The sequence below is a fragment of the Seriola dumerili genome, unplaced genomic scaffold, assembly GCF_002260705.1.
Source record: "Seriola dumerili isolate Sdu_G_001 unplaced genomic scaffold, Sdu_1.0 BDQW01000621.1, whole genome shotgun sequence".
Taxonomy (NCBI): domain Eukaryota; kingdom Metazoa; phylum Chordata; class Actinopteri; order Carangiformes; family Carangidae; genus Seriola; species Seriola dumerili.
In genome coordinates this window covers 559,190-578,346 of record NW_019174876.1, presented here as the reverse complement: position 1 = coordinate 578,346, position 19,157 = coordinate 559,190, and the positions used below count along the sequence as shown (strand labels likewise).

General features: G+C 40.4%; 1 protein-coding gene across 1 annotated transcript in view; it reads right to left on the bottom strand.

Annotated features, from left to right (window-relative positions):
* Nucleotides 1-1,426: 1,426 nt before the first annotated feature.
* Nucleotides 1,427-19,157, bottom strand: part of sphk1 (sphingosine kinase 1) — a 41,874-nt gene continuing 24,143 nt past the window's right edge. Inside the window, exons 3-5 of the mRNA XM_022765049.1 lie at nucleotides 9,375-9,469; nucleotides 8,369-8,484; nucleotides 1,427-2,614 (exon numbers count right to left, since the gene is read on the bottom strand). Of these exons, the coding sequence (XP_022620770.1) occupies nucleotides 1,726-2,614; nucleotides 8,369-8,484; nucleotides 9,375-9,469 (1,100 nt within the window). The 3' untranslated portion in view covers nucleotides 1,427-1,725. The remainder of the gene's footprint in view (nucleotides 2,615-8,368; nucleotides 8,485-9,374; nucleotides 9,470-19,157) is intronic.

The following is a 19,157-nucleotide window of genomic DNA, read 5'->3' as shown; positions in this document are numbered from 1 at the left end:
AAACGGAAGATAAAAGAAGTGGAGTGACGGAAATGATTCTGTTGTCAAGTGAAATTAAGGTAACATGGTTGGTTTAGGAAACAAAGTTGACGCTAACGTGATTTTAAGGCAACAAATCTGAAACAGTACTGGTCTGGTGACCAAACAGTGGGACCTTCCCAAACAGCCTTGATGTGAGGTAATAAATTAAATATAAATAGTTACATTTAATGATGTATTACACAATATGCCTTCCTGGGATTCATTTTATCTCTGCTGCAGCACAAACTGGAGGTACATCTTCCTCCACATTACTCAGCAGTGTGCCGTGGCAGAGTAGATGAGCACCATCCTCTCAGACTCAACTACCAATAACCCTGTGTTTTCAATAAACAGTCACAAAGCCTGATCACCTCTGTTCAAACCAGGGCAATGACTCCACACACTCCACACAAACTGTCTCCATCGTTCCGCAGAGGAGCTGTGAAGGCATAAATCCAATCCTTAGCTGTTGCATAAGATGCTGTAATTCAAGCTGGCATGTCAGATTCAGGACAGAGAAGACATGCTTTCCATGCAGCGATAAACAAGATGAGATACTGTAGGCTAAAGATGGTGATGGATTTATTTCCATGGAGGCTAAACACTTCATCATGAGATGATGAAATGTGACTCTGTATGTGTCTGTCTGTAAAGTGAGGCTAACACTACTACTACAGTACGTTCAGTTGTGGCTATGGAGACACCAAAGTGTTAAATATTAAATAAAGATAGGCATTAAATTGTAAAATAATACAGTACACTTCTAAATCTCAGCTCATCATTATGAAATTGCATATTTTCTTTTCACACTAACAGAGTATTTTGCAGGTCATTTCCACTATTCCAGCAGTTTTCTTGGATTGGCTGGTTGTAAAATGTACATGCATAGCAGATTGCAACTTGTTAATCAAAATTATTTCATTAGAATCTAAATTTAATATAATAAAATGGCCTTAAATGTTTAGTCTGCTGCGTACGGAACCCCTGAGAGATGATTTTTTATTATTTTGTGTGCACAAGACAATGACTTAAGAAGTTTGTTTTCTTTTTAAGGTAATATCTTTACCGTAAATATATATATTATTTCAGGGCTTCCGTGGGTTTGTAACAAAGTCTTTGACTGTCAGTCAACACAAACCAGTCAGAGCCTCTTACGTCTTTCTGGTTATTGAGACAGAAGCCACATAACTGGTTCTGCCCTGTTTGTCTTGATTGAAAGATAAAGACTGTGTGAAACAATATGTGTGTTTGGAAATAAAAACACATTTTGATCAAAGAACAATTTAAAATAATAATACCTGCAATACATCCTCTTATTGTGAAAAGAAGTGGGATTAAATAACATTTCATATTAAAAAATGATTAATTTAATTTTGTTACAATTTCATAGTTATATTTCATATTTTTTCTGCATTTATTCATATGATTATTCATCCTTATTCATTTATCAAATATTGGACACTTTGGGTCTCCATACACGGCACTTGTTGGCTGTAATATCCCATCGAACATCACAGCATCTTCTATAAAAACATGGGTGTACCGCTGAAAGCACAACATTGCAGATAAAAGTGAATGAGTCTTACATCCATTGCTTTGCTGCTGTACCTGTTCATTTCTGATTTGAAATGCTAAAATTTGTTTATTAAACGCCATCAGCCTTTAAAAGCAAAGATGAAAGCTGGTGATGTTTGTTCATTAAGTTCATCCAGTGATTAATCTTGTCAAACCTCTGTGCACCTCTGCTTGCACCGGCCCATACTCCACCACTTCTCCATCTACTGTTATTATCCCCTTGGGTGAATACGGCTCCAGCCTGAGCGCCCGCACCTTAGTGTGAACCAGATGTTGACAATTAGTCGCCAGATGTGTGCCTTTCTCCATAGCTAGGAACAGCCTCAGCAGAGCGGTGCGTGATATTCCTGCTCTGACGTAGAAAAGATGGATGACGCCGTCGTCCAAGGTGGCGTCCGGTGCTGCCAGCAGGTCCTCTGCCAGGTGGGACTGGTACATGGCCAGCATGAGGACAAAGTCTTCCTCCTGGACCACCACCCAGTCGCTGGGCAGTGGCTGCTCCAGGGGCAGTAGCAGGGAGTCAGATGGGCCGGGGACAGCTTTGGTGGCGCTTTTGGAAGGCGTGCTCTCTCTCCTCCGCACTTTGAGGGAGTTGTTGGAGTGGCAGGAGTTGTGGAAGGTGTTCTTGCAGGGAGAGTCTCTGGACTGGCGGCACAGCAGAGAGGCTGGACTCAGGGAGGAAGCCTGATAGTTGCAGTGCAGCGTCTTGTTGTTTCTCAAACCTCTCTCGTTGCTGTAGTCCTTGGTGGCGGGCAGGTAAGCCAGCTTGCCCTTGTAGACGCGGAGAGAAGCCAGCCTCACCAGCGTGCCCACAGTGAACCTGGCAGCTCCTACGTGACGGTACTTCTCACTCTCTACGTCCACGTCTGCGACGAAGCCCCAGGCCAGAGAAAGGAAGGAGAAGAGACGAGGGCTGGAAGAGAGATGGACGGAGACCAGGTCCATATGGGACACCAGTCCTTTACAGAGCAGGAAACCACAGCTGACCAGGAGATCTTCACTGGACACCGGAGAAGCTCTGGAGGAGCAGAGATGAGAGTTAGTCACAACAAGCAGAGCTGAACTCCCTAACACCACAGAGTTCATCTTGTGCTGCCTTCAAAGGCTATCTAAAGTCGTGCTCATATAAATTACATGTGAAAGGTGTTTGAATTGCCTTTTTATCTGTCATTCTCTCTGTCACTAAAAGGTGCTAAATGTGATTGTTGTAAATTAATTGTGTAATATGTTCAGATTATATGATAATTAATAAATATGTCTGAGAATGTAGCTTCAGTACTAACTAGCACTAGTGCCAAAACTTAATGAATGAAGCTGGTCAGACTGTTGTGTAATGAGAAAGCTCACCCTATTTTAAACTGACGCATGAGTGATTTGACATATTTTGCTAAATAGAAAAAAAAGTGTGTTTTAACCTTCAAACAAAGACATGTACTTGCATGGCGTGAAAAACAACAGTTGAGAAAATGATCCACCTCATGACACTAGTGGTGAGATCGTTTCCTCAACTGAAAAACAGTGTTGCTTTGGTGCAGGTAATGTCACTGAAGAGTTGTAGCAAAATTTTTGTCACCACACCTAACCCAAGAAAGAAAGAGAGAAGGAAAGAAAGAAATTGTGACAACCACAACCAATATTAATAACATGCTTCTGTCTGGACTGCTGCTACAGCGCAGAGCCGCTACGTGCAGCTCTAGTTTTAAAAGGAAACAACAGGCACCACAGAATTACTTCCATCTCAGGGTATGTCTTTAAATAAGCCATATTGTCCAACCAACAGTCCAAAACCTAAATACATGTAATTTACAGAAATAAATATAACCAGGTAAAAGCAGCAAAGAGCTAATTTTCTTTTGCACTTTTTCTTCATAAACAATTAATTGCCTAATCGTTTCAGCCATACACCAGTCCTCTAGGAGCAGATACAGTTAAAAACCTAGCTTCAAAAATAGAAACTGCAAGGTGCACTTAATATTTTTGGGTTAGTAAGTGGGTCAAGGCTCGTGTGTGTGTTTTGGGGAGTGAGCTATAAGAGAAGTGTTACACAATACCAGAGTAACTGTGACCTTATTGTGTAATCAGAAAAATACAGAGGGGAGAGAAGAGGTAGATGAGAAGGGTGGAGCCCCATGGAGCTATGAAGGGAGACGGATGAGGGTGAAGGGGGTATGGTGACTCAGGGGGGTGGGTTCAATAAACCAAGAGGCTCGGGGACAAATGTTGGAGGTGGGACAGAATCAGCTTATGGGCCTTCAGACATGACAGGCCAGTCAGACAACAAAGACAACCCCATCTGGGAGAATGGAGACAGAGGTGGAAGGTCATGATAACACCCCCCATCTCTCTCTCACACACTCACACACACACACACACACACACACACACACACACACACACACACACAGATTTGCCTGCTGTTACCACCCACAGCCAATTACAGTGATGACTGGACGTCTCGGTGGAGTTCGCTGGCTGTGGCCCTGCAGATATTCTACATATTCATCATCCTGAATACATTCACCAGTCTGGACATCCAAACAATCTCATATACATTTCCTCGGATCTGTTTCTGTCTAATCATTGTCTAGTAAGAAGAGAGATATAATAAGACCTACAGCTTGCCTCCACTCACAGTCCAGTGTCTGTATCATCACTGGTGGAAAGTAACTAAGTACATTTACTCACTTTACTTAAGTGTTTCCAGTTAATGCTTCTTTATTCTCTTACTCCACTACCTTTATCTGACACTGAAAATACTTACTTTTAAGAAGAACTTTTTCTGTGAAACAAACACATTTGTTTCTGATTTAAGATAAAATCAGTGGTTTCCGACCCGTCTGAATTGAGACCTCTTCCAAAAAAGTTTTTTTGTTTATTTAGAGCACCTTGTCAAGTTTCAAATGCCCATGAGATATCTAGAGGTCCACTTAAAAAAGCTTTGCCCCTTTAATGTCACACACGGTTTTATGTAGATACACTGTTCAAGGCCAGAAAAGGTCAAATTATCCAATATTAAAAAAATATATATATAAAATATATATGAATATATAGAAATGTCTGAAAAATTCATATGAATTTGTATAGCAGAATCTCTTGTTTTCTAATCATCTCACGATCCCACAGATTTATCTAGTGACTCTTAAGGTGTGTTGACATGGAAAGCAAAGGGAATCTTTGCCTTTCATTTGCCTAAATTTGACCACGTTACTGTTTGTATTCACTCCAAACAGCCAGTGTAACAGCTTTTCAGATGTTAGCCGTGAGCTAGCCAGCAAAGGCAGAACCGACCGAACTCAGAACTCATCAGAAACAGTTTTTTTCTTTTATATTCAGGTTTGATGTTTTGCTGAAATTGTAATGATTTTCAACTCAAGTAATGCAATTGCACCGCCTCCAAAATTTTCATCAGGTTCTGTCTGAACACACAGTTTGGGAACCACTCAACTAAAGTACCAAACAGTGAATAAAGTAGTTCAACTGGCTGCATTTCGACCAGCTACAGCAGTAAAATGCTGCTTATGCATTGAAGAATTATGTCATTTATAATAACATCTCACTCACAGGGGACTTTTCTGACTGAAGATTATCTGTACTTTTGATAATTTAAGTACACTTTGCTGGGAATAGATCTTGTAGTTCAGCAGGATTTTGAATGCAGTAATTTTACTTGTAACGGAGTATTTTTACATTGTTTTACCAGTAGTTTTACTTAAGTGAGGGATCTCAAGATCCTATCCATATTTTAAGCTTTTCATGCAGTGCCTGTAAACCACCAGGGGAGGGAGACTCTCCCTCACATCGAAGTGTCACCTCTGTCACTTCAGAAACCACCAGCATTCAGCCTTGCAGATGATGTTCCAGCTCGTGCTCATTATGTTTGTGTACGGAAACACATTAAACCCTCACTCAGCGAACTTGTTCACTGCATTGCATAATACCAGATACATTCTGGCTGTCACTCGTTTGATCCACGTAGCCTCTGTGAACCCTACATTCAGCTGGGAATAATACCAAATACACTCTGGCCAGGGCCACTGCAGGACAGCCTGCAGCAACCACACAGAGAGAGAGAGAGATGTTTTCTGGATGCCCCGGGAGTGTGAGAGGAGAGTAAACAATACAGAGTCTGGTCTCTTCCTCTCATTGTTGCTGCCGCTCCGGCTGGAAGACCATTGTTTGATGAGAAGCTGATTGGCAGATGCAGTCGAAGGGATGAATGAATGTGGCTCTTTGGTGAAGACAGAACCATCAGTGTGAGATGTTTTCCTTCATTTCATTTTATTGTTCATTTATTCAACTTAGCCTTGATTTAGTCAGGGGTCAAAAATCCCAAACAGATACAAAATGACATAAAAAAATAAATGAAACAACAAAAGGGCAAGATAAAGCTTAAAGCGACCTACAAAGAGTAGGAGCAGCTTAAAGGTTGAGGTTTTTCATTTCCTCGTGACACCAGGTGACTTCAGAGTAGAAAGGGCACAGAACACAGCCAGTAACAGTCTCCACACTGTTAACAAATGTAAAAGCAAATTTATGCAGGGGTCCGTAACCTTTTTTGCACCACGGATCATTTCAACTGTCAGGGTTTCACAGCTGGAAAAAAAGGTCAAACATATGGATGCTATACGACATGCTAAGTCTGAAGAATCTCGTACGAGCTCTCAATCTCATTCTGATTTGTACTCATGTTCACTAGGTGACAGTAACAGCAAAATGGTTATCACGGAGTGATGACCCTTTAGATCAAAATCACTGTCCTGTTGTGGGCATCACAGGTCGTGACGAGGAAAGACCAACGTAATTATTGCAGAAAAAGATTATAAGAGCCTAAAAAGTTTGATAATCAATATTCAACTCTTTTTTCCCCAAATCATATTGTTTCCCTGCAGCAGGTTAGCAAATGTCTCATGGCCCTGTACTCACCAATGGCCCAGACAGTTAAGAGTAACATACGAAGCCAATGACTTGATGACTTCATGTATCCTGGTTCAGGGAGTTACTGCAAACTGTTGCATGAATCCCAGAGAAGGTAAGAAAAACTGACAATAATGAAAAACTGCCAGTAATTCTACAGGGTGTTTAACTGAGACTCGCTGGTTTCGTATCGCAACCACTAAAAAGCAACTCTTATGATTAAAATATTGTTTAAACTTTAGATTATCATGAAGGTTAGCCGAGGCTACTTATATGAATCGGAGAATTTTATGTGTTCATCATTTTATATCTTTTTCACAAAGTAGATGAAGGTGACTGGAAATGAGGCAGAGAGATGTAACAAAGGTCTCCAACCTGACTTGAACCAGGGTCAAGGCTGTTGTATTAAACCGTAAACCACAAGGACACCCCAATCTTTTTATTGATGACGGACTGTTCACAGTAGTTTTCCACTTTTTTATGACATTCTATAGACAATGTGATTATTTAATTAATTGAGAAAATAATCTGCAGATTAAGTGATAACATGATTGTTAGTTGCAGCTCTAATATCAAATATATTGATCTAAAAATCACCCACTATTTAATATATAGTGCACTATATTTACCCTCTGCCATTTAGTACCCAAAATCTGATGCAAATGTATGAACTGTATAATGCTCTAAAATATATAAATAAATATATATATAAACACAGTTATGAACAATCCTACAAGTCTGAAATGAGAATTTACTGATCACTATAAAATAAACCACAGACTGCATATAATATAAAGAAAAGTCTATGAGTAAATGAGGCAGACACAGCATTAGCTTATCTACCTCTGAATCTCATGAGATCAGATATTGTTCATTCATTCATTTGCTCTCTCCTCCTCTCTTTAAGCCCTTCAGCTTCTTCTCTCTGTTCTTTGTTCTGGTTGAATGATCTCCAAACTCAAATGAGCTAATCATTAATAATTAATACAGATGAGATAAGTGCATTTTACACTGAAGAGCACCAGGGAGCAGAACCGTGTGTGTCTGAGGCTTGGTTATAGTTATATGCTACATCTGATTTTTTTTAATCAGATGTTAGCCAGTAGTTCTGTCTGGAGCTGGAGCAGCAGAAATACCTGTTTTTATAATAGGACAGTTGAGACACTGCACCATCAGTATTACAGGCTCTGCCGAAGTACAACAGACTCAAGGGGATTATGGCCTTTACACACAGCACGTCCTTGTCAGCAAAGCTCCCACTGTACATTCTGCACTGCTTTTACTGACAGCTACATCAGTTTCTTGTGTCTGCTCCAGTCTTTCACAGAGCACAGGTAGCTCTGTCTGACGGGGGATAAGCTGAAAGTTTTGGAGAAAATCCTTGACAACTGTTTGACTGAAACTACGAATCAGTATGTCACCTAACTGGTCAGACTGGTTTCTGTGGAGCTCTGTTGAAGGCAATTCTTGACAGAATAATGATGTTACAATGCAGATGATATTTTTTACAAGTTGATGTTCTCATCTACAATAAATAACAATTATTTTCACTATTGATTAATCTGCCATTTACTTTAGCGAAAATTGTGAAAAGTGCCCCTTATTTCCAGTCCAAATTCAGCAACAAAATTCAGATTTACTATCACGCAGTTCAGAAGCAGGAACCAGCCACTAATCGATTAATCACTGAAGCTCTTCTCCAGCAAATCTAGTGATGCTTCACTGAGCCAGAGCTGTGTGTGAGCAGCCCTGAGACACTCAGTATCAGAAGTACCCCAACATATCTCCACAGCGCAGGTTAGATCTACACATAATGTGCTGATGTTTGGTTTTATTCATCATTCTGCATGTGGCTCACCCAGAGTAGTGGTGTATGGACGCAGCCAAGGCATTGCCTGATCCACCAGGAAGGATACCCAGCGGGGTCTGGATGGCGTCCTCCCAGTCTGGTCTCTCCAGCAGACCATTTATCACCTGAGAGACACAGAAAATACATCTTTAATTGGGCGGACACATAAAAATACAAATTAATATTTTCTATAAGTGACAGAAGAAACTAGACACAGCAGCTATGACGCAGCAGGCAGGGTTGAGTATCGAATCTCAACACTGTTATGGTACAGAAGTGACAACACCTTTTTCATCAGATATCTACTGATTAAAATCATAATTTTGACAATTTTAGACTCTTAAATTCTGTTTGTATTGACCTCTGAAGAAAATAAACATGCTTTTCTACAAAATTCTTTCATTTAACAAAATAAGTCTAATTTCTAAAAGTAAAGTTTTGAAAACTTTTTGTGAATTACAGTTCTGAAAATCAAGTATTAGGCTGCACTAGTATAACAGAGGAACAAATGTTGAATTTACCTCACACTGCACTCTGAGCAGTGTTCACGGACGATACAACTTTAACCACCCATACCATAATAACAAAGGCTAGTTTATAAATGTAAAACATATCAAACTATTATATTTATATATAGAACTGCATCTGACATTTACTCTGATCTATGAAATACCAGATACCATACTGCTCATGTCTGACCAACCGTCTAAAACCCAAAGATATTTAGCCTTCAATTATTAAAAGAGTTGCTGTTTAATTTTCTGTCGATCATCTAATTTAATCATTGTTTCATATCTATTTGTAACCATAACCCTTCAGGTTTATAGTAATGTAATATTTTCATGAACTTATGCAACATAACATTCATCTTTATATACAACAGCAGGAAACAGACATTTGGTTTAAAATGATGACAGAAGTCTGTGACGTTCACTCCAACTGTTCTGACCTAAATCCACACAGTCGTGAGTTTGGATGTGAATATAGTGAACATGTACGGCATGTCTCTCTTTACCTCGTGCAGAAGTCCGTCTCCTGACATAATGACTAAAGCGCTCCACTGAGACAGGTCGGCCTCTTTCACCAGCTCTCGGGCGTGGTTCTGCCGCTCTGCAAAACAGACATGTACACAGAAATGGTGAGTGTGTTCGTATAGGTGTGTCCTTCCTGTCCGAGAAATGAGGGATAAGCGTCTATATTTCTCTCATACTTTTACTAAAAGAGAAATTTGTCCTGTCAGCTTCCTCCCTCATCAGCAAGGTCAGAGGTCATGGTCAGCTCTAATGGAGGTGTGACAGACTGCAGGTGTTAGCTGTTGGTACCTACTGATGATTCAGTTGAAATACAACCTGTCCTGTGTGTGCCTAAATTAGCAATGAGGTTACACATGACACACATACGTACATCGGATCTAAGTCATGGCAAAAAAGAAGACATTAAGATCTGAGGTGACAGAAGAGTCCTAGTCCTCCATACTTTTAATCTTCTTTCTCTTTTCCCCTTCAGTTGCCAAATTAAAGTATCACCTTGGAAGTGAAAGTTGATATATGGTCTTAAATGAAGCGTCTGTCACACTGCTGATTACATCGGAACAACTAAATTACCCAGGAGCACTTCGTCAAATTAATCTGGGGCTGTATAATCTGATGAAGTGGGTCTTTGGTGTCAAGGCCAGGTGCCTCTTTAGGTGGATGACACAAGAGTAACTCCAGAGTCAGGACACCACCTGACTTTTAGAGTAATGCTTCATTTAACAGATCTGTAATTTCCTTGAAGTTTCCTGGACAGAACCTTGTGATTTGGTCCCAAGTATGGAGAAAGTAGAGACAGCCTTTAATTAGTACACTTCAATTATTTAATTCTAATTAATTGCATGCATAAGATAGAGTCTTCTAGTCAGTGGCAGGTCAGCTGAAGACGCAAAAACCTGTCTACAGGCAAGCATAATGAAACAAGCATGAAGAATAAAATATCCAATAATAAAGGAATAATTCATAAATATTCATTTGAGTTTAAATTAAATTGCTTCATCAAGGTTTTCCCCTTAATTACAGTTCTCTTCAGGAACCTTCCTTGGAATGTATATACCCACAGAATAAAGTGTATAAAGTATCTCGGGGTCCTGGTCACGAATGAGGGTAGGATGGAGCGAGAGATTGACATGGGGAACGGTGCGGCGCCAGCAGTAAAGCGGGTGTTGTACCGGACCATTGTGGTGAAGCGGGAGCTGAGCCGGAATGCAAAGCTTTCGATTTACCAGTCGATCTACGTACAAGAGATTATACATCTCATCTGGCCTGGCTGGAGCTGGAAAATGTTGCCGGGGACGTCCAGTCTGCGATGCTTAACCTGCTGCCACTGTGACCTGACCCCGGATAAGCAGCAGAAAATGGATTGATGGATAGAAATTTACTGAAGCCAATACACTTTTGTTATTTTGTGGGTAATAATAAAATCTGTAACTGCTGACCACTGTCTGTGTGAAGATACTGGCAGTGAGAGTACAGAATATCATTTTAATAGTAATTTCCAGTCTAGTAGTGAAGTTTGGAGAAATTACAATGTTCATATTTTTATTGGTGGATGCCCTAAAAAGTTATTGAGTTAGTGATGATTGAGTTAGTGATGAGCGTTTTTGTGCTTGCACCATGTGGAAACTTTGTCCAGTGTCACTGTATAGCTATATGCACCGTTGTAAATGTAATTAAACACTATAAAGTTGAAGAAAACATCTTGTGATTCACCGATGAATCCAGTTCTCCATACCGACTTCAGTCCTGTTTTCTATCTTGACCCTTCAGCTCAGTTTAAACTGGTTCATCATGTGGACATTTATCAAACTAACTTTGACTAAACTCACTCACTGTCACTTATCATATTTTAACATAATTTGATTGATGATGATTGATTTTCTTGCACCAGCCACATTTTTTCTTCTTCTCTGGAATCAGGTTTTTGAATATTCATGTTTAGTGTTTGCCTATGGAGGGATGTATCTCTCTCTCTCTCTGACTACTTCTCAGTGTCTGCGTCCTCTGCCTGAAGGTTAAAGGACAGCAGGAGGGCTGTGAGGTGTGAAGAAAAGCCAGTCGAGTGCACCGAACCGTCACAGCTTCAGTCACAACTCTCCACTGTTTTTCCCGCTGAGGCTCAGTAAAACTTGCCTCATACCATTCGTTCCTCAATATCCTTCTTGCATTTCTTTCACTTTTTAAAACAAACAGATTTTTTTTCGTATGCTTTTCTTTCTGTTTTCTGTTGTTGAGAGAAGCACACAAGGCAGGGCAGCATGTTTTGTTGGTAAAAAATAAAAACAAACATGGAGGCGATGGAGGATATGAACGAGACAAAACACAGAGAACGCATGAGACTGAGAAAACAGATCATAGCGTGATGGAGCGATGGTTGTGAAGCTGTTCCAAGTGGATTTTTAGAAACGTCTGCTACAGCAACAGTTAAAACTATAAACCTACACACAAAGATACAGCAGACCTGCCTTAAGGAAGCTGTTAACTAGGTTACTAATCAATATCTGGTGTAGAAGCTGAGACTCTAATAATCCCCAAAACACACAAACTCACAAAGGGTCTACTCCTCAACCAGTATGTTTCTCCTGTATCTCTCTCTCTCTCTCTCTGTCTCTCTACTGGGGTTCACAACAATTCCATGTCTTGAAACTGGACCAGTTTTTTGTGTATCTGTGTTTTCCCTCTTTACATTAAAACATTTAGGATGACGTCTGCAGGACAATGTTTATATCTAATACTTTTAAAGTGTCAAAACAAGACTTGTGGTATTTAGAACAATTTTACTGTCAGTCTGATGATAGAGTTGATCTTTAGGGAACAGTTCAACATTTTAGGAGACGCCTGCATTTGCTGCCTTGCTGAGAGTTAGATGAGAAGATTGAGACCACTCTAATGTCTGTAAACTAAATATATATACATATGTATTTTTGTATTAGCCTGGCTCTGTCCATAGGAAACAAAACCCACCTACAAGCACATCTAAGGCTCCCTACAGGTTTATCTCATTTGTTTAATCTGTACAAAAAAAAGTGTAAAATGAGAGTTGTTTGAGGACTTTTTATAGGTATGTTTGGAGTTTTTGAGACTGCTTTTCTTTCTCCTTTCAAGCAGGTGCTGTAGTGCCAGAACATTTGATATTACACGCTTTAATTTAGCTGCTAGATCCATTAAATAACAGCAATTATAGCAAAAGTACAGTGTATATTACAAGTAGTATTTCATGACTGTTTATTATATAAATTATATTGAAAGTTTCTAAAGTTTCTTTTCAAGGCCCACAAATACGTTTTCATCTTTTCCAGACTTTTCTGACCTGTGGGCTGCAGGGACCTGAAAATACACTCTCCTCTTTTATGTCTCTTCCGTGTAACTACTTTGTTTAGTCCTTAAATGCTGCCATTGTGTTAATGTCTTAACCAAGAAGAACGGTCATGTTACACCATTGCCCCCGCCACTCCTCTAGAGAGGGATCTGATTTCTCGGTCTTTCTTCTTACCTTACCTTCCCTAAACTCTGCAGAATAAAGGTATCGATTCCTCCTTATCAGTCCAGTCACATCACGTTCCCTTATCTATGCAGAGGCTGTACACCAAAAAGGATTGAGGGGCCCAAATCAGCAACAAAGCAGGGACACTGCAGTGTGGAGGGAGGAGAGCAGATTTAGTATGCAACTCCCCTCGTCAGTTAGATTGATGATGGCAAAACGGAGCAATGTGGGAAAACAAATATCAGGGATGTAGGGATGAAGGCAAGTCACACTGCTGAGCAGAGCAGAGGAGAGGAGAGGAGAGGAGAGCAGAGGAGAGGAGAGGAGAGCAGAGGAGAGGAGAGGAGAGGAGTACTTTTGTCCAGCTGAGTTTCTCCCTGTGGGTAGAAGCAGTGGACTCTGACTAACTCATTACAGTCATCTGCTTCATTACTGGCCTCTGGTCACAGCTACAGGACTTTGGTGTTTTCAAAATGTCCTCAGAAGGATGCAGAGATGACTAACCCTCACTAGCATCCAATATATACATAAATGACAGGAATGAGTGTGTTTCGCTGATCCTTTCTTCTTCATGGGGATCAGTAAACCTACAGATCAGTGTTAGGCTCATGATACTTGCTTTTTATCAAAACGTATGATTAGACAAGTGTTCGCTTTGTCTATTACACTTTATTACATTCGCCTGAATACTCTGTATATAACTGGAGGATTTAAAGTACAATCAATTCATTGTTAAAGTCATTTTATTTAGCAAAAATACAATATTTTTTTTATTGCTGCAGTGGAGGGATGGAAACACAAAGAAGGATGAAAGGCGAGTATGGGCAGGAGGAATTACAGCCCCCTCCTTCATCATATTAAATGTTTCATTAGCTTCTAGTCAAGGTAAGACAATTTTATTTATATATCACCAAATTATAACAGAAGTTATTCTCAGGGCACTTCTCACATAGAGCAGGTCTAGACCATACTCTTTAAAATATTATGCACAGAGACACAACATTTCCCCATGAGCAAGCACTTGGTGACAGTGGCAAGAAAAACTTCCTTTTAACACTTTGAGCAGAAACCGGCTCTGAGTGGGTAGGTGGCTGTCTGCCTCGACTGGTTCCTTTACACCGTTACAGGTTAAGTGCACGTAAGGTTAGAAGAAGCTCTGTCCTCCTGCTGACCTTGTATCATCCCATTAAAGGCAGCTGCAGACGAATCTCCACCCTGCTGTCACACACATGCTGACTGCAGCTCTCTTCAAGCAGCACAGTCTAGTAGCTGCAGTACTCATCCACCAACATGACAGCAGGTGATGACAGTTAAACAGCACTGCCTTTTAAATACATGTAGGTGTGTGTGTGTGTGTGTGTGTGTGTGTGTGCGTGCGTGCGTGCGTGCGTGCGTGCGTGCGTGCGTGCGTGCGTGCGTGCGTGCGTGCGTGCGTGCGTGCGTGCGTGCGTGCGTGCGTGCGTGCGTGCGTGCGTGCGTGCGTGCGTGTGTGTGTGTGTGTGTGTGTGTTGTAATACAGCAGGAAACACTATAAACACTGTGACAGCTTACTCAGCTGCCTCGAGGTGCCTGAGGGCGTGGCCACAATGATGCACACAAAAATTCACACACACACACACACACACACACACACACACGCACGCACGCACGCACGCACGCACGCACGCACGCACGCACGCACGCACGCACGCACGCACGCACGCACGCACGCACGCACGCACGCACGCACGCACGCACGCACGCACGCACGCACACACACACACACACACACACACACGCACACGCACAAACACGCACACACACGCACACAACAGGGAGTGCCTGAGGTGTGACCCTTACACTGCCTTACACTGTGATCTATGATGACTTTTTCTGGTGAGATATTCTTTGTTTGGCCAGAATTTTTCTCTGACAAGCCTTTGTAACCATCTGTGTCACCATCTCTAAATGTAGCTCAGTCCTTCCCAAAGCTGAAATATCTTCTATATATTGTATCTCAGAATGACTTGTCCATCAACGTGAATATCTGATGCAATTAAACAAATTTAGACTGGTTGGGTTTGGCAAGTTTGCATAGGCTAAGTGGTTTTATTATAGCAAAACATGTCAAAATAGCAAAACACATCATCGCTGCAGTGTGCAAAAGGTGGCCAGACAAACTTGCGCTCGTTTATACCGTCTCATTCACCATCCCAACGACAGAGAAATGTAGTATTATTCCAGTCTTAATATGTCTACTGTAACAGTCCCTTCTTGAATCTTATAAAATTCATGCCACTCTGCATAATTCAAAAATCGCCACCAAAGGAGGTCTAATTTCACTGCACTGACTTAATACGTGTGACTGAGGTTATATTTTTTTCCCGGAGTACAGTAATAGAAACACGCCTCATCACATATCCAGAGAGACTCCAGTAGGTTGTGTTGATGGCTACAGGCGCTGAGAGACACGTCCTGTTCTGACACTGCCCTCGGCCAAGCCTGAACTCTGGAAATATCTGCTAACAAGAGCTTAAACACGGCCAATGTTTTACAGTCTGAGAGTGGAAAAAGTACCTATAATCAAGATATGGTTAAACCTTAGAAAGTATATTTACACCGAGTGGCAATTATATGAAGTGGTAACAACCACATTAAACAAGCAAATCCTGGAAATGATGATACTTTTGGGTCACAGAGTGGTGGTGGAAAGACTCGTCACATTTCACAAACCCTGTGCCTATATGAACAGGGAGGTGCTGCTAAAACCCGTAAGTAATTTGCTTTTTATAAGCTGCATTGGAAAAGATTTTATTTGGAAAATTAACAAGAAATGCATCTGTCACTAGGGATGAGATCATGAGAACTGATACTTCAGCACCAAGTTGATGCTACAATTATGAAAATGTGACAGTACTTGTTTTTCTTCAGTACCATTAATAGGTAGGTACTTGAGATGTAATTCGTCCAGGACTGACGAGGGCAGTGTAATAACCCTACAGAAGTCCTAGTCAGACATCAAACTTGAAGAGAGGAAGAAGGGAGCCACAGTAATCAATAACAACAAAACATGGAATAGGAGCAAGTACAGGTGCAGCGACAGGTCCGCTGCAACTTATGGAAAAAAAAAAAAAAAAATATATATATATAGTTTATATATATATATATATATATATATATATATATATATATATATATATATGGCAAGACTAGTGTAGGGAGACACTTTGTATTTGATGCGGATCATCAAGGACAAGTTACAAACGACCAAAAGCCAGCATTCAAACGGGCCATAAGAGCATTTCAAATTGAAAGCAGAGAAACACCTCAAACTTTATCCAAGCAGCTCAACAACAGACATCCAGATCTCTACACAGAATTCGAGGTGAGTAAGTTTCATAGTTTAACTTTTTATTAACAACATGTCGTCAAATGTTCATGCCTGAAATGTTTCCGTTATTGTTTGTGAGTTGCAACAAGCTGCGGTATCTGTTTTTAGCAACGCTCCACACACAATGTTCACAAAGACCAACATTAGCTTGTTAGGCTAATATAGCAACAGCTCATAAACGTGAGCTGGGTGCTCATATTATTAGTTGGCTACTGTCATCAACTGTTCAGTCAAGAATATAACACCAACTCAATTTAAACTACTGCTTGCAGCACTGACTATATGGAGGTGTGTTGATGTGTATTCGTATGTACATGTCTGTGTGCTGTTGTTGAACACTTTGTGTCAGGCGAAGAAATTTATTATTACTGGAGAATTGAAAGCTTTCCCCTTGCACGTAAAGCATGAAGCAGTCGTATTAGACCCTGAGAAAAATGATCAATTATCCATCTCTTCTTGTGAAATGGTCTCGTGCTCGAGGTCGGCCTGTTTTTTTATTTTTTAGGTTAAGAAAGAGAATGTTTTTGCTAACCAGGGTGCACCACGGGAAATCTGTGCTGTTGGGTCATAGCTGAAGGGCTTCATTTTGGCAAGTTGTGCAGTTATGCACAGCTGTTAGATGTTATAATGTGAAATACAGAGGCAGAGATTATGCTCTGATCCTGCAGCCTTGCTAGAAACTAAATGGCCTTCAAAATCAAAAATGAGAAAAAAAACAACTAAAAAAGATCTAAACAATTCGTGGGAGGCCTTCTGAAGTTGTCTTGTGGGCCATATTTGGCCCTCGGCGCCAGCAGTTTTAGACCACTGCTGTAGATTCAACTACACCCACAGGAAGTAACTTTTATTTTTACAGCAAAAATCAAACATCACAGAAAGAGAGCAGAAGTGAGTAAAATGTAAATTTCACAGAGCAACCGAGAGCTGTACAGACGTGTGCCGTGTCAGACCGTCTTGTATAACTTTGTTGTCCCGTTCCAGTGAGGTTTCCTGTGTTCCTCTTCAACAGGATTACTTTTGATAATTTTTAAAAAGGCTTTGTTCCTGAGGTTGTTAGGATCTACGGCTGTTTCCAAGATCCTTGTCCTCTTCTGCCCTCTGTTGCTAGAGTTACAATAATTGTCCTTAACATCCTCACAATTGGCCATGACACAGAAAGCAGCTCCAACCACAGTATGGGCCTTGTTCAAAGAGCCACGGGATTTTTTTTTTAAGAGCAGCACATGGTTTGTTGTCATAAAAAAAGAATAAAAAGATAGAGAGAAGAAGATAGAAAAAAAAGGACAGCACCAGAGAGGTTGTTCGAGGGGTATCTGTCTCTTCTAAACATTTGTCATTGTATTTTAGCAGATGAGTCTGAGCACGAGAGGACGACGAGCATGTTGCTGACGTTTAAATCAATACGAGGTGCCCGGGAGGAATCAGTGTGTCATCTTAACTAACACATAGAACACGTGCAGAAGCTCACTAACGAGCACAAAAACACCACCACTCTCTCTCTCTCTCTCTGCATTGGACCCCCTTAGCCAAGCAGTCATCCTTCATCTATCCTCCACCCCTGGCGGTGCCCACAGCTGCCACAGCCTGAGACCCAATTAATGAGTCCTGTCTACTTCTGTTAGCATCCACATACAGAGACTTTCCGTACGGCTCGCACAGATGCCCAGTGATTCTCAAGAGCAGATGACATGCTGCTTTGCAACTGTTTTGGCCAGACGTGTTATTATAAAACACATTTTCTCTTGTTACGGAGAGTCACAATTGGCGTTCGCTAAAACCCTCAAACAGCGAACCTCTGGAATCGTAGTTTAGCAACTGCATGCACATGTGACCCTACTGTAGTATGAGACTTCAGAGACTTTAAGAGGGATCTTTTATCGCCTTTCAGAAACTGGGAAATACTCTAAAGTAAATTAGCAATCTACGCTAACTAGCTAACTTCTTCTTAGATAGCATTACATCCAGAGCCAAGAGTTAGCATAGTGTTAGCTGTTCTGGGTTATTATGTGCTGTTACAGGTGCTGTTAGAAAAAGCTACGTTCACGACTGACACGTTCACGTTGTGCGGTGTAACATCAAGCATCAGATGCTAATATACCAGTGTTTAGGATAGCATGAGCAGCTTTGTCCTGCCTCTTTATGGGATTTAGAGAAGTCGATATACTTGTTGTTAAAACTCATTGATTCATCTCATCCTTAAAGACTTATTTTAAAATAAAATATTATTATTAACAACTTATAAACAATAAAGCTGCAGAAAGTAACCCATTATTGTCTTAAAAGTGGTGGAATATAACTAAGTAAATTTACTCAAATGTGTGGAACATTAAGTCTATTTTATTCTACTTTATACCTCTCTCTGCTACATTTCAGAGGGAGGTATTGTACTTTTTACTCAATTTAATTTATTTTACAGCTACAGTTTACTAGTTACTGCATATTAAGAGTTTAGTTAATAAAGACATAAATCAGTGCCTCTAAACATTAAAAATGCAGCTTACATGTTCATATATCAGTATATAAAATGTAATAATATACAGTAACGAGTGGCTATGTATTTTATCTATATGTATATGGTATTGCTATTACCTGTATTAACTTAAAGGATTGAATACTTTATCCAACATTGATGTATTCTCAATATGCCTACTACAGATTGTGTTCTGGTGGTATGTTTTTGACAGTTGTCATTTATAGCAAGTGAAATCAAGTTATTTCAGTCTAAAATTCAAACAACCTCTTTGTTTAAAACCTACAAATTGCTTGCTGTTTAGCGAAATCAGTTTGTGTTTGTGTTTGTGTTTGTTATTGCTTCCCACTTTCAGGTGAGGTGATACAGCTTCAACATGTCACCAAGTAGTTATTTGGAAATAACGTCAGTCTACACACATCTAAATTCTGGAATGGCTCCTT